The sequence below is a fragment of the Podarcis filfolensis genome, assembly GCF_964270895.1.
Source record: "Podarcis filfolensis genome assembly, chromosome: 5".
In the NCBI taxonomy this organism is placed as follows: Eukaryota; Metazoa; Chordata; class Lepidosauria; order Squamata; family Lacertidae; genus Podarcis; species Podarcis filfolensis.
Window position 1 is genome coordinate 72,625,048 of NC_139608.1, and position 15,529 is coordinate 72,640,576.

At 46.3% G+C, this 15,529-nt stretch overlaps 1 protein-coding gene across 4 annotated transcripts; it reads right to left on the reverse strand.

Annotated features, from left to right (window-relative positions):
* Positions 1 to 1,844: 1,844 nt before the first annotated feature.
* On the reverse strand, positions 1,845 to 15,500 carry ZNF365 (zinc finger protein 365). 4 transcript variants are annotated; one of them, XM_083615179.1, is made up of 5 exons: positions 15,256 to 15,500; positions 11,593 to 12,336; positions 6,371 to 6,551; positions 4,013 to 4,050; positions 1,845 to 3,890 (listed from the first exon to the last, which is right to left on the reverse strand). In XM_083615179.1, the coding sequence occupies exons 2-5, from the start codon at positions 12,321 to 12,323 to the stop codon at positions 3,638 to 3,640; spliced, it is 1,203 nt and encodes a 400-aa protein (XP_083471305.1). In that variant the 5' UTR covers positions 12,324 to 12,336; positions 15,256 to 15,500; the 3' UTR covers positions 1,845 to 3,637. The 4 variants fall into 4 exon arrangements, with proteins under 4 accessions (XP_083471305.1, XP_083471306.1, XP_083471307.1 ...); XM_083615180.1 differs by having other exon boundaries at positions 1,845 to 3,887; positions 15,256 to 15,498; XM_083615181.1 differs by having other exon boundaries at positions 3,747 to 3,890; positions 4,009 to 4,050; positions 15,256 to 15,498.
* Positions 15,501 to 15,529: the final 29 nt, after the last annotated feature.

Below are 15,529 nucleotides of genomic sequence, written 5' to 3' on the forward strand. Positions count from 1 at the left end.
CTTTTATCAAATTGTAAGCTTTCCTCATCGTTTATGATTCCTCACTTCCTTCAATACCTAAGCAAGACACCTATAGCGAAGCTTTGGTAATATGCACATTTATTTACATTTAATCCACAGATGGATTAAAAGGCAGAGGCTTGTGTTTGTGGAATTGAACTTTTCCTTCCTCTCCCCTGCAGGGCTCCCTCCATGTGCACCCACAGAATCAGCTCTGGAGGTTTGGGGACAATCTGGAGAAGACTGGGGCAGGGGCCGCATGCAGAGAGGAGAGGAAATAGAAGTGCCCCTCACCTGGAGCTGGTTTGGATACAACCCCAGGTTGTATCTCAGGCATAGGCAAACTCAGCTCTCCTGATGTTTTGGGACTAGGTAACAGGACCAGTGGTCAGGGATGATGTGAATTGTAGTCTCAAAACATCTGGAGGGCCGAGTTTGCCTATGCCTGTTGTATCCTCTATCAGTTGACAGCCCAATTTATTACGGATTGCCTCCTTCTGTAGTTTGCTATTTAAAAGTATGGTTTTGAACTACAAATTTAAGCACCGTATTCGGGGTTGCTTTGCTAAGATTTCATGTTTTGCCAACTCTTCTGGGGAGGAATCAGAACCGTTCGTGGCTGAAGAGGGCCAAATACAAACTTTTAAAAATATCCACTGGGTTTTGGTATTCCATTTAATGAGAGTTCATAGAATAGCAGCCAACAGCAACTGCAGATACCACAGGGGGGTAAATGAAACATAGGCATGGGGTGGTTAACTTGTGCTTGGACTGTACCACTCCAGGCTGATTACATTCTACCCCAAACAAAAACACCCTCCTCATAGAAAGCAGGTGTCAGGAAGAAGGGATCTAGCCTTGCTTTGTCTCCAACATGCTAGTTTTCTATGTGAGAAATCTTTCTATGTGAGGACCATTCCATCAGATGAGCTCCCACCTGCAGTTATAAAATGGTACAGCCTGGGGATAAGTCTACCACCTCAGGGAGTCTACCACCTCAGGCCACACTAAAAACTGTGTAGCCAAGCCTTCCGCAAGCCGATGCTCTCCAGAAGTTTCGGACAGCAATGCCCATCCCACATGACTTTCCCAACACATCTGGAAAGTGCCAAGTTCCCCAAGTTGAGGAAGGCTGCTGTCACCTTTGGATTCTGCTGTTAGCGAACTTCATTCACTAAGCCATGCACCAAGTTCATTCACTAAGCCATGCACTAAGCCATGTGAAGACCCTGAGGCCCCACAGCACTCGGAATGAGCAGGGTGAGCCATCAGATGTTGCAAGCGAAGCATGTGGATGGTGCCATTATATGGTCAAGTCACTAGGTGGCAGTGGACTTGGTAAAGTCAGGAGTTTCCTGCTGTTGCTCTGTTCTCCTTGAAGAGAGATAACAATCCCCCCCCCCCCTAGCTTCAGGGGCTGATGTGTCTCTTAAGCCATGCATAGGCAAACTTGGCCCTCCAGATGTTTTGAGACTACAGTTCCCATCATCCCTGACCACTGGGCCTGTTAGCTAGGGATGATGGGAGTTTTAGTCCCAAAACATCTGGAGGGCCAAGTTTGTCTAGGCCTGCACTAAGCCTTCCACTACCAGCGGTGTCCAAACTTTTTTCAAAAGGGCCAGATTTGATGACTTCATAGAATCATAGAGTTGGAAGTGACCACAAGGGCCATCGAGTCCAACCCCTGCCAAGCAGGAAACACCATCAGAGCACTCCTGACATATGGTTGTCACGCCTCTGCTTAAAGACCTCCGACTTGTTGCGCTTTTTTTAGGATTGAAGTTCTTGAGCTTTTTTCAAGGTGTTGAGGTTTTACCCCAGGAAATAAACTGCCACAGGGCCCCCAAAACGGACTTTGGGCCGAATGCAACTCATGTCAGATTCTGCAAAACAGAATTATGAGCCATTTTTGGCTTGTGGGTTTTATGTTGCCCACACCTGTTCCAGAAAGTCAAAGTGGATGAATTAACTGACTATTTTGGCCAAACACAACCCACCCCACTTATTTGGAAGTCCTGTGGCTGCTACCATTAAGGGAGGGCTGTTACTCTGTGGAAGAAGTACGGCAGCCTATTAGGACCCTTCCTTAGCCCGGCCTTCCTTAAGAAAGCTAAGAGCAGCTTACCTATGGCTCCAGCCACTGTCCAGACTGAGACCAGCTGCTTTGCCTTAACAGTGTAATGGCATTGTGCGGCCTCAGGCTTTTCTCCTGGGCAAGATGGTGGGCAACTTGACCACACACAGGGCTGCTTCAGGAAAGAGCAAGTTACGTGAAGCAAGCATTTGAGCTTGGATCAAGAACGGCAAAACAAGCCACTCTATGTCATGCAGGGGCTCAATTGCTGTATTGTATTTTTGCTCAAGGGTAAGAAAAACCACTAGGAGCGTTGTGGGCCTAGCAGTGGCCACGGTTTCCCTGGCCCCCCACTGCTCCCCTGGGGCCTGTACCAGACAGACATGAGTTTGAACCTCTCACTCATGTGTAAAGCTCGTGGCATGACCTTGCGCCACTCTCCCTCAGCCCAAACCAGGAAGGCAAAACAGAACAACCCTCCCGTACGCTGTCCGGAGCTCCTTGAAGGAAAAGTGAGGTGCAGATACAATATAGCTAAATGGCTGCGGATGTGCTGACCTTCAAGGCACAAAACTAAGTCACTGTGGTGCTTTGCTGCAGCGCTTTCTGCACCACTAAAGTAGCCATTCAGCTGCATGGAAAAGGAAGTCGAGGGGTGAGCCCTGAGCCTCCATCCTACCTTAGCTACCCAGAAAAGGCAGTGCTAATAACCTCCCATTCCTCCCCCCTGCAGCTGGAGGGCATCTGCACTGTCTTCTCCCAGAAGGTGAGTGCAGGCATCAATCACAACAGCTGCCCATCTAGGCCACCAGCAGAACACAGCTTACAGAGACCTCCAGATTGCTCCTCCCTACTTCCTGTTCTAGGTGGTAGTAGGCAGGAGAGGGAGGTAGTCATCCAATCAGATTCCTCCCAGCTGCTTAGTCCTTGCAGAAGTGGCATGGTGAAGTTTGTGCCCTGGCATCAAAGGAAGAACACTCGGCTCAGTGCATTTAGGGCTTCCACAAATCATTTTCTAATTCTATTCCCGACCCATCACTCTCACTAGATAAAGGGATTTATTAAGGTGCCAGGCAGAAGGAATTCTTCCAAACGTAACTAAGCAAAACAAGACTTTGGATGAGTGAAATGCCGGACTCAATTGAAAAGATGCTCTTGGGAAAAATAAAGTGCCACATCTACAATCAAAGTCCTGGAAATGAGGCAGTTAAATTATTCTATATATTTACGTATTTATATCATCTATTAAATATATCCTTGCCCAAATGAATAGGGAAATATATTGTGATTTAAGCAATGGGTGGGACCAACGGCGCAATCCTAGGCTTGTCTGTTCAGAAGGAAACCCCTCCAAGTTCGACAGAATTAAGCCTGCAATCCTAGGCACACTTACCTGGGAGCAAGTCCTGTCAAACTCAGGGGACTGAATTTTGAGCAGACAGACGAATGATTGTGCTATTAATCTCTATCTGTAGTAGCCCAAAGCTGCCAGATCTTGCATTATGCATTTATAAATAGATTAGGTTAGATACATACATATATCTCTATATCGTATATGGGCTCTTAGTAGAGCTGTTTGCTTTTTTTACTGATCTTTGATTTCGCGTTAACCTTGCGGGAGGCACCGACGGCATCCCCTTTCTTCTGAGGTCTCCAAACGTCCCTTGCGCAGTCAACAGGTTCATAAAACAATTTAACTGGGTGGGCGCAGGATTTGTCCTCCTTGGCTTTCTTCAAGTGCATCCGTCCTTTCTGAAGAGAGTGAGGTTTCACATCAGGGGTGTTATAGTAACCGTGTTGGTTTCCTCGGCTGCTGCTGAGGCGAAGAAAAGGGGTCAGGTTTAACAGAGAGGGCCCAGGAACAAGAGATGCACAATTTTAACAGCAACACATTTGTACGAAATATTTTGTATTAAGAGTATGAAATAACATACATACAGGCATCTGGGTTTCTTGCTGGATGATATATCTGTAAACTAAAACATACACGCTCGTTATTCAGATTGACGTAACATATGGAAATAGCTCTTTTTTATTCATTTATTTGCTGACTTATCAAAGTTAGATAAGTAGACAAATGCAAAAAAACAAACAAGATCTTCCTAAGAGCAAAGACAACCCAGGTCTCTTTGGTTCTGGGTCTGGCAGTCCCCCAACCTGTGCACATCATCATATAGAGGCCTATAATCAGGAATGTGTGTAGCTTTGGGTTAAAATAATAATAATAAATTTATATTCTGCTATTCAGATTTTGCACTGACTGGCTGAACTCTGCAGCTTTTGTCATGCAACCTGAATCTTTACTCAGAAGTTCAATGGGGCTTGCTTCCAGGAATGAAAGCACTGCATTTCATCCCAAACAATACAAAATGAGCAAACATTAGTTATTTTGCATCTGTGATATTTCCTATTTTGCATAATCTATCCAGGTCTTCCTATTCATGTGTCAGAGTCAAAAAGTTATATGGGGCCTGAAGCTGAAAACTCTTGATTTTTGGAACTCTCTCTCAGCTACTTCTGTGCAGGCATAACCCACGTTTGTCCAAACTTATATTTGAAACCATAAGAACTAGAAACTCTTTTTTTTAAAATAAAAATAAAAAACTGGGATTCTCACAATGGTGGGCCTGACTATTTTCTGGCCTTCCAAGAAATTCTCCCCCCCTCTCTCTCTCTCTCTCTCTCTCTCTCCCCCCTCACACACACACAAATAAACGCACACAACCTGTCTGTACTCAAAGCTTATATGTTGCAACGGTGGCGGGGGGGGGGGGGCAAAAGGAAGCTACAAACAGTTTTAACCCATAGTCTCTGTTCAATCCAGTCCTTTGCCTGCCACAAGGTCATGAATTTTAATTTTCTGGCATGCCTTTTAGATGTGTTGTACAACTAGTCCAATAAAAGATATCACTTTTCTTATTTCAATAGCAGCTTTCAGGGCATTTACCTCTGACAAGCTTTTCGTTTGCTATTTTGCGTCTCCTGAACAAATTAGCAGTCACGCCTCATTTGCAGCCGTGTGACTATACCAGCAGAACGCACGTGCACGCTCAATTATCACGTTTCCTTGTTTATGCTTGTTTACTGCTACCTTTTTTAATAAAAAAGGGGGGGTGTCTGATGCTGAAGAAGAAATTCGAGCTGTGAACTGACATTTTTTCAGAGGCTCAATGGAGGTATGATAAGAGTTATCATTGCCTGCAGGTACACATGCAGTCCCACAGTTGTCTCTGATTAAACAGACTTTTCTCATATTTGAAGCATTAACTTTTTTTAACCAGAAACCATGATGGGAGCTTAGATGGCTTTCTAAGACGGCTGGACAAATTCATGAAGGATAAAGCTATCAACATCTGCAAGTCATGATGGCTGTATGCCACCTTCAGGTTCACAGCACATGCCCCTGAATACCAGTTGCTGCAGACAATGAACTGGAGAGGGCTACTGCTCTCATGTCCTGTTCGTGGGCTTCCCAGGGGCATCTGGTTGACCACTGTGGGCAGGGGCAGACCAAGGCATTTTGCCGCCTGAGGTGAAAGACAAGACGGTGCCTCCCTGCATTCCATGTACCAAAGCTGATCCGCCTGGTAGTCTAATCCTACTTCATCACCAGGACAGCATCCTCCACTGCACCTGAATACACCTGGCTTAGCTTAAGGTTTCAGGGCAGACCAACACCTCATTGCTGCTGTCAATCCCTCATCATCTGCTGCCTGAGGCACCACTTTTCCTAATGGCAGGGCCGGCCCTGAATGTGGAAAACATGATGCTAAGCTACATAGGCATTTGGTCTGATCGAGCAGGATGCTTCTTATGAGATGGGGGGAGGGGGAGGGGATCAACATATACACATAGGCAACAACAGCTCTATCTTGAATCCCAAGGATGAAAGATGTACTTTCAAAGGCTAAGGAGTAAACTCTACACAAATCTGCAGTGGAGTCCCTAAGATGGCACCTTGTACACCTCTTTCCAGCAACTCTTGCAGCCAAGCTGGTGCCCAAAGTATAGCTTCATTTTCCTTTGGACCACATCAGCAAAGCTGAGAGTCTTGCCAACTGGGCAGGGGTCTGACCCCCGGAAGCACACTCCATTGTCTCTCGAGACAGATGCCCAACTGAACAAACAATATAGCAGAAATTGCCACCACAACCCCTGCTCCACTAGAACAAGAGCTTGGATCAGCCTTCCCGCCCCCACCCACAGTGCACCCTAGATGCTGTGGACTATAATTCCCATCAGTTCCACTTCCTGTTCAGGTCTAATGAAAGAATACCCCCCTCATTTTTTGCCTACCACATATTCATGGACATCGCTGTAGCTGCCCACGATCTGCTGATTCTGGTAGTACTCCAATTGCTTTTCTGCCAGATCCACCCGCTGCAGGAGATTCTCAATGAAACGCTGGAGCCTGGCTTTGCCGCGAAGCTCCTTCTCAGCAGCTTCCTCCAGGAAGTGATTAAATGTAACGACTTCTCTGAAACGACAAAAGTGCAGCTCTGCTGGAATTTGGAAGAACACTGGCGTTTCCTCCTTTTTGCTAGAGAGAAGGAAAAAACGGACGGGTGCTACTTTTTAATTTAGGGACACTCTTGCCTGTGCTGTGAATATATTCAGTCCCAGGTGCACTGCTGACCTTCTCAGAACCACTTGCACATAGCCAAATAAGCGGGCAACACTGGTGCTGGGGAGCATCCTTTAGAGAGGACAGCCCTTCAAACAGAAGGGTTTAAAGATAAAGGGCTTGAAGTTGCCATCAACAGTAAGCAACTGGGCCACAGACTGAGCAGACACACAAGCTCAACTGGTCTCAGTCTTCTTACCATGTTTTTATTTCAGTTAAAGTCATTGTTTCTAAATACGCATCCATACAGATACAGTGACATATTCAAATAATATGCAAATATCTGTTCTTTTGAGTGTGAGAGGCATTTCCTTTGGCGGGGGGTGATGAATAAGTGATCACCTTAATGCTTCTAGAAATAACAATAAATTGAAGGGCCTTTTCAGACAATAAGAAACTTATTTATTTTGTGCCACAATAATTTGCCCCCTGTTTGAAAATGGGAAATACAACCTCCGGCACCTGAGAGGCATCTTAAACCTGCAATGAGAGTTTTCCCATTCCAGAGGAGCTTCTCTTTGCTTTTCCTGCTGGATTTTGTGGAATCTGAATGCTTAAATGTGCACGGAACGTCTCCTTAATGGGACCCAGGCCTTCCTCTAGAATGGAGCCTTTCTTGAAGTGAGAGATGGTTTCAAAGGATTTTATGATGACATTATCCAGTTGTTTAGAGTGTGAGCATCATTAGCAAAAGCCGAACCAAGTAAGAGGTGCAACAATGAGAACCCAATTAATCAACAAAATCCATTCCAAGTGTTCAGCAATATCTTGATTCCTCTTCTAGAGAATTAGCAGGAGGTTCAGCAACAAAATCCAGCTGAAGTTAATAAGCATTCCCACTAGAATGCAAAACCGAACAAAAACCCCATTATGTCTTGAAGAACATAACCAAGAACGTACTCAAGCCACATCTGCACTATACATTTAAAGCACTATGATATCACTTGAAACACTCATGGATTCCCCCAAAGAATTCTGGGAGCTGTAGGCTGTTATAGATGCTGAGAGCTGTTAGGAGACTCCTATTCACCCCCCAGAGTTGTAATTCTCATGAGTGGTTTAACAATCGATCCCTCTTCCTAGGGAACTCTGGGAACCGTAGTTCTGGAAAGGGAACAGGGGTTCCTAACAACTCTCAGCACCTTTAACATACTACAGTTCCCAAAATTCTTTGTGGGGAAGGCTGCTTAAAGTGGTATCACAGTGCTTTAAAATGTGTTCTGGGAATGCGGCCTCAGTATGGTAGAAGAGATGCCTCTGAAAGACTGTTTTCCTTTTAAAAAGGGGGCTGGTGATTGATTGATTGATTGATTGATTGACTGATTGATGTGTTTGTGTGTGTGTCAATACTGATCTTTGCAGTGATATATGGAAGAAAAAGTGAATTGTTTTGTAGCAATCCCAGAATGCACGCACAGACACCCAAGAGACCAATTTGCTTGGAGCAGAACTGACTTCTCTGTACCCTCACTGGGCAAATATGCCAGTTGTTCAGAGACAGCCAAGCCATGCATATACAACTGAATGTGCAACCCTTTTTCCTGCCTTTCTCCCTCCTGTCCTATGTTGAACAGTAATCTCTCCAAAGGTTGGGAATGTATTTTGCTGACTGTAAGCTGCTTTGAGAGTGGCTGAGCGAGTGGCTGGGAAACAACATATAAATACAATAACAGTGATAATTATTATTATTTATCTGTCCAAAGGCCCACATATGTTGCTGCCACAATATAAAGGGCTTCACTAGCCTTCCCATTTGTTGCCATTCTTCGTTCTTATCTCAGCTGCACTCTATCTATCTTAGGCTGTTGGTTTCAACTCCCTCTTGCTCTTTTCAAGGCCTGTGACAAAAGATGAATGTGGCTCCAGCCTTATGCAATGCATTCTGGGATGTCGTATCCACACAACAAGCTGTTAGGAGCGGAGCTGCATGGGTTTTGGATTCTCCATGGGTTTCCTCACAGAGGGCAGTCCCAAAACACCAGCGCAGTGCAAGCACAAGGCAGGCAACCAAAGGCCAAAAGGGAATAAATAACCTTCATGGTACACAGTTTGCTCAGTTTCATGAGTTTGCAGCACTACATGAGAAGAGAAACATATTGACTTCTTCTTCTCTTGTCCCCTGCAGGACTTTGTATGAAAAACAAGGCCATTCTTTAACACGTTAAGTGTGGGGAACCTCTGGCCCTCCTGAAGTTCTTGGACTACAATTTCCATCATCCCTGACAGTTGGCCAGGCTGAGTAGGCCTGATGGGAATTGGAGTCCAGCAACATCTGAAGGCCCACATCTTCAATTGAGGCAAACTGGGAAGAGGATGGAGAACTCCAATATAAGATTAAAAAATCAGGTTGGCTCTAGGCGTGCGTGGAAACTCATTGTGGTTGGTTGGTTGCTAGCTGTTTCTAAGAATTTTTCATGGTGCTATATAATATATCTTATGTCGTACCCTGCGCTGATATTGGTACTAATGGAGGGAAGCTAGGAATTTTTAAAATGAATAAAGAACACCCCCTAAAAAAAGGAAACCAATACAGATTTTTGAGCTTTAATAGGCATAATAAGTATTAGAAATGTGAATCCTTTTACCTTCCCAGCAAAAAGCTCCCTAACCTATTTTTCTGCAATTTGTCAGGCTTATCCACTCTGAAGAGACACCGGTCGATTCCATCCACTTTGGCCAAAAGAGGGGGAATTTATGAACATTTTAGATTCCCCCATTATAGTGAATGGGGCACACACAGCTTCGCTTTATAGAGTGGCTCAGAGCATGAAGCATAAATCAAAGCAGAGAGAGCACAGTGTGACTTGGAAGTATATTGGGATTTTTAAAATAGCACAGGTATCTTGGAGACCGTGAACATCCCTAGTATTGTGTATAGAACTACAGCCTAACTTACTAGTTGGCACGTTTAGGGTTGCTGCCTTAAATGTCTGAGCTATAGGGCTAGCTAATTTTAACAACAGCAGCACTGTACATTTAATTTGAAAATATGCAGGTATTTTGAACTGCTTGAAGGTGTCTAAGAGTGCTAACCGAGACTGCAGTCTTTCAACCATTTGCTCCATATTCCTTCTACTGGTGTTGATGAGGAACATCAGAGAGTGGGCAATCTGAGGACTGCAGTCTTAAGTAGTTCACATATAAATAATGTATTGGCAATTACTACATTTTTAATGAATGCAACATGAAAGTATTTTTAGATGAGCTGGAACTGCCAAAATATCTTCGGTATCTGCTATGAAAGCCAGCAGGAAACCAGATTATGACTCCTTCCAAGAGACGATCCCATCTAATGCTGTTTGCACCACTTACTTTCCAGTGAACTGAGGGTGGGAAGGGGGTACTTGAAAACAAGACATTTATGCCTTTACCTCCAGTTCTGAAGCTAAAGCACATACCCTTATTTATAGAGTAGCACCTTCCTGTATAAGTAATCTTACCAGATGCCATGAGAGCATAAATGTCTTTACCCTTATTGCACGGCCTGTTTAAAAGATCCATCTAATAAATTTGGATTGCTTGAATGATGCATGAATTAGTATACCCTGATGCGTGCCTTCTTCGCATCTCAAATCAATGGGTCTATGCTTCAAGGCAGAAATCGTATGCTTTCTAAAGAAGCTAGGTGCCCACTGGGTTGTGGAGAAAAGAAGACACAGGTGTGAAAGAGATGGGGAGCAGACATATAGTGAAACATTGGTGGGAAACCTGTGGCCCTCCCAAAGTTTTTGGACTTCAGTTCCCATCAGCCCCAGCCCAAATGGCCAATGGACGGGGATAACGGGAGTTGGAAATGCCAGCAATTTCAGGAGAGCCACAGGTTCCCTATCCATGACAGAAAGAATAAATGGATTAGCCGATAGACGTGTAAACAGCCAAATTCTGTGCATAAAGAAGCCCAGGTGTGATCTGCACTCCTAAGGGCTCTCATGCGCATGTGAAGCAAAACCTACACATGAGGGTTCTTGCTCTCATCTGTGTTGCAAAAGATTATGTGTGTAAAGTTTCTTGGTTGTTGGTAAGAAGGCAGGGAAGTGGGAGCTGTCTGAGGGCAGATTGAGGTCCGTGGGCCAGTGCCTCACTCACCCTAATGGACCAGACACCAGTGAATACTGGCCTTCCTCTACCATACCTTGCCTGGCATGTCTTCCTACTACAACCTCACCCCAAACTCCTGTGACAGAAAAGACATGCATTATAGCTACTTCAGAGGTCAGGGGCCACATTGCGACACCCGGAGCAAAAGTGAGCAAAGCAATAAATGCATATTCTATCACTGTATAATAGGTGACCATACCCTCCAACATTCCTTCAGTGAAAATAGGGATATCCTATTTAATAATAATAATAATAGGACATCCCTATTATTATTCTTCTTTTACTATTTATACCTCACCCATCTGACGGGGTTGCCCCAGCCACCCTGGGCGGCTTCCAACATATATAAAAATATAATAAAACATTTAGCATTAAAAAACTTCCCTATACAGGGCTGCCTTCAGATGGCTCAAGGGTCAGATAACTCCATACCCTCCAACATTTCTCAAATGAAACTAGGGAAATCCTAATCAGAAACCGGGGTGGCTTCTGTAAATCCGGGGCTGTTCCTGTAAAATAAGGGCACTTGGAAGGTCTGGATTACTTTCCACACACATTCACACAGCCCTCCCTATCCTCAATCCAGAGACACAAGCAGCATTATCAGAGTTCAAAGACCCAGTCTAGCCAAACGGAAACATTGGAGGAGTTTGCAAACCATGGCCAGCGAAGGGTGTGGCTCAGGAGGGTGTGTGGCCTGAGGAGGATTCTGAGGGCCAGCTAGAAAGGCCACATTTGACCTCCTAGGCCTGCGGTTCCCCCTCCCTGTCGTCCTTCTCCCCACCCTCCCACTTACTCTTCCTTCCTGTGGAGCTCCTCCTCTGACTCCGTAAGCCGCTGCTTCAGCACCGCGATCATCTCCACCGCCACGTCCACTTGCCTGTTGAGGGCCCTCTCCCGCCTCTGGACTTCCTGCTTCTTCTGAGAAAGCTGCACAAAAGCTGCCCGAACCTCCAAGAGCTCGGCCGTCTTTTGGGACAGCTCTTTGGTAAGCTTGTCGATCCTCTTCTCGATCGTTTTGTCCACCGCTTCCACCATCCGGTTGAACTTCTCTCTCACGTGGGCCTCGAACGAGGCTTTCGAGTCACTTGTCGCCAACCCTGGCTTAGATATCGGCTCGTCTACGGATTCCCCTGACGTGTAATTTGACCCCAGAGACGCAGGCCTTTCTGCTTCCGCCTCCAGCGGCTTCCTGTTCCTGGTGTTCTCCCGGGCCGTGTCGCAGAAGTTGAGATAGGACGTCTTTGGTTTCATGACACCGGGGCCGTCGCCAAGCATCCCTGGCGTCAGGGGCTCGGAAGAAGAGATCAGGTCTGCGTCTCTGAGGGAAGAAAAGAGGTTGCATTTTGTCAGAAGGCTCCGATCTTCGTAACTGTGGCTGTATTCCAGATGGGCTCTCAGGGATGACAGGGTCCTGAATCTGGTGCGGTCCCCGCATCGTGGGCAACGGAACGGCATGCAGACACTAACATTTTCAAACGACTCCTGCCAGGGGTATCTGCTTTCTTCAAAAGTGTTCTGTTGCATTACTTTCCAGATCCTAAAAGAAAGAGAATCGTAGAATCGTAGAATCATAGAATCATAGAATCTGGAAGGGACCCTGAGCATCATCTAGTCCATCCCTCTGCATCGTACCAGGTTTCTTAGTCTCAACTCCCATCGTTCAGCCCAGAGACTGAGGTCCAGCTCTGAGGGCCTTCTGGAGGTTCCCTCACTGTGAGAAATGAGGTTACAGAGGACCAGGCCGAGGGCCTTCTCGGTAGTGGTGCCCACCCTGTAGAATGCCCTCCCATCAGATGTCAAGGAAATAAACAACTATCTGACTTTTAGAAGACATCTGAAGGCAGCCCTGTTTAGGGAAGTTTTTAATGTTTGATGCTTTACCGTGTTTTTAATGTTCTGTTGGGAGTCACCCAGAGTGGCTGGAGAAACCCAGCCAGATGAGCGGGGTGTAAATATAGGTCTGCATCCCAATATAGCTGTAAGTCAAAAGGGTTTGGAACTCTGCATGGAACTTTTCTGAATTCTGCATCTGGGAAACACCCATTTCAGGGGAGGAAACAGAAGAAGCTGCCTTCTACCATTGGTCCATTCCAGCTCAGTACAGACTACACCATCCGGCAGCAGTTTTGGACAGAACTCTTTCCCAGCCCTCCACTCAAACAGGGATTGAGCATGCCTCCTTCTGCATGCAAAGCACATGCTCTGCAACTGAGCTAGAGGGAATCAGTTATGCAGATCCATGATATTTGCATACATTTATTTTCTCTCCCTAGCTGAAGTCAGAGCTAAGATTTGAGCTTATTTTCAGAATTTGGGGGCTAAAATGAGGCTTGAGAAAAAGAAGGGAGCGCAGGAAGAGACAATGGTAGTGGTGGAATCAGCACAGTGGGAGCACATCTGCTGGGCATGCAGAAGGTCCCAGAATCAACTGCTGGTTACAGCTTCTCAGGAAGTAGCACTGGAGCAACACCTAAGAGGCATCTGCTGCTCAAAGTAGAGAAGACTGAACCAGATGGACTCAGGCCCAGTCCAATGTACACTTACGTTAAGCTTCATCAAGCTCATTGGGACTTACTTCTGAGTAAACGTGCATAGGTTCGAGCTGCAATTGCATAACTCAGCGTAAGGCGCTTTTCAAGATCTCTAATGGACTGGAAGGAGAGCTGCATGTTCTCTCAAGAGAGAGTAGGTTCTTTATAGAGATAAGCACCTGAAGGAGCTCAAGAAATGTTAGGAAGCAGGAGAGGACACTTCTGAGTCTCCTGGAAATTCCTTGCAGCACCTTCCTGCATTTTGAAGCCTTTCTCCATTAAAAGACATGATACCCTTAATTTTTTTTAAAAAGGGAAATAGCAGCCCAAGGTAAGGTCTCTGAGACTAACAAGAAATGAGTGCAATCAGGATGACAACCTTTCAAGATCCTGAATTACCACATTTCAGGATGGTTTTATGAGGTGTTGTTTTTATTATGGGACCTGAATGATTGGGGGTTTTTTTAGTGTCAGCCACCCTGAGCCTTGGATGAACATAACAGCAGCAATTTCATGCTAGGCAACTTGGTCACATGGCAGTGTGCATTCATAGACCTTCAGCTGTCAGCGCGTTTCCGGGATGTGGGCATGACTCACTTAAAGTTAAGCACTTTTCAAGCCTCATTGATTTTGGTGGGAGAGTTAAGCATCTGCTTAATGCTTCCACTTTGCTGTGCTCTTTACTGGTGTGCTGTGCTGATTTGTCATAGGTGAGGAGGAAGGGCCTTAGCTCAGTGGGACAGAACAACTGTCTTGGATTCAGAAGGTCGCAGGTTCAATCCTTGGTGTCTCCTCTATGAAACCATGAAGAACTGCTGCCAGTCAAAGTAGACAACAGCAAGCTAGATGGACTGATTGTCTGACTCAATATAAGGCAGCTTCCGATATCCTGACATACCCATAGAAATAAATGGGACTGAAAGGTGCTTAACTTTGGATGGCGCCATTTACTTACTCGTGCATTTCTGCAAACACAAACCAAGCCTTGTGTGAGACATGCAAATCAAGCTCAGTGTCAAAATAGGTTTGGGAAATTAAACTGGTCGCCTTCAGATTTCAGCCCAGCAGCACGAAGTCATCGAATATCTGATTTGCAAGTCATTTTGAGGCCTCCTCTACATCAAAACCACAAACCCTGTTCATGAAATACTCATAATTATCGAGTACCTAGAAAACTAGGGCCTGCGAGGGATGCTGGAGAATTTTGGAAAAAGATAAAATCCTAGATTTACAAATCTTCCTCACAAGCTTGCTTTCTATTGGATGTGTCCTTTCGTAAGCATTGTGATATTGATATATCTGGGTCAAACGACTAGGCTTTCTATAATAGTCAAGTTGGGCAACAGACAGTGAAATATTCCATTCCTCCTCATCCTTATCTTTGGCAAATCAACACCGCACACCAAAGCACAGAGCAAGGTGAAAGGAAGCTGAGCCCGGCAATCTGCAGATTGGGGGGAGGGCTGGAGAGAGAGAGAGAGAGAGATGTGGGAAGTCTGGATGTGCGCGCGTGTGCTTTACAGTGAAGATCAAAAGGGATGCTGGCATTGGGAACAGGGGGGAGAGGACGGCAGAGATGCAGCCTGGTACAGAGGTGCGGGTGGGAAGAAGGGGACCCGCATCTGTGGAGGACGGAGAAGCGCTGGCCTCTATGCAGAAAGATGTCTGCAGCCAAGCGGGTTTGCTGAAAGACACAGCCAGCGCTTCCTGCACGATTTGGGGGGTTTTGCAGCCTGGCAGGGCGCCTGGCCAGGGATGCCTGCCTGCCTGCTTGCCTCTCTCTGGCCCAGGTCTCCAATGATCTTGAGCCACCTGCATCGGGATCCTTCCCGGGCCCCTTGCGCCCTCCTTCCCTCCCCCCCCCCCGGCAGTGCGCCCCCGGCTCTCTCCGGGCTCCAGGCTGTGGCGCAGAGCGCAGCGCTTACCTGACTTGTTGCTGTGGTGGCGGCGGCGGCGGCGGCGGCTGCCAGCGGTGCTGATGCTGCGGGGAAAAGCCGTTTTCAGCAAAGCCGTAAATCACGCCGAAGCCGGCGCGGTCACACCCCTCGCCCACTCATTCACACCCACCGAGGAGGAGGATGGCGAGGAGAGAGGCCTGCCTGGGTAGAGGCTGGAGAGCAGCGCAGAGATCCACGGGGAGAGAGGGAGGGAGGGATCCTGAAATATCCCGCTGGAGGAGGAAGGGAGAGGAAAGCAAAT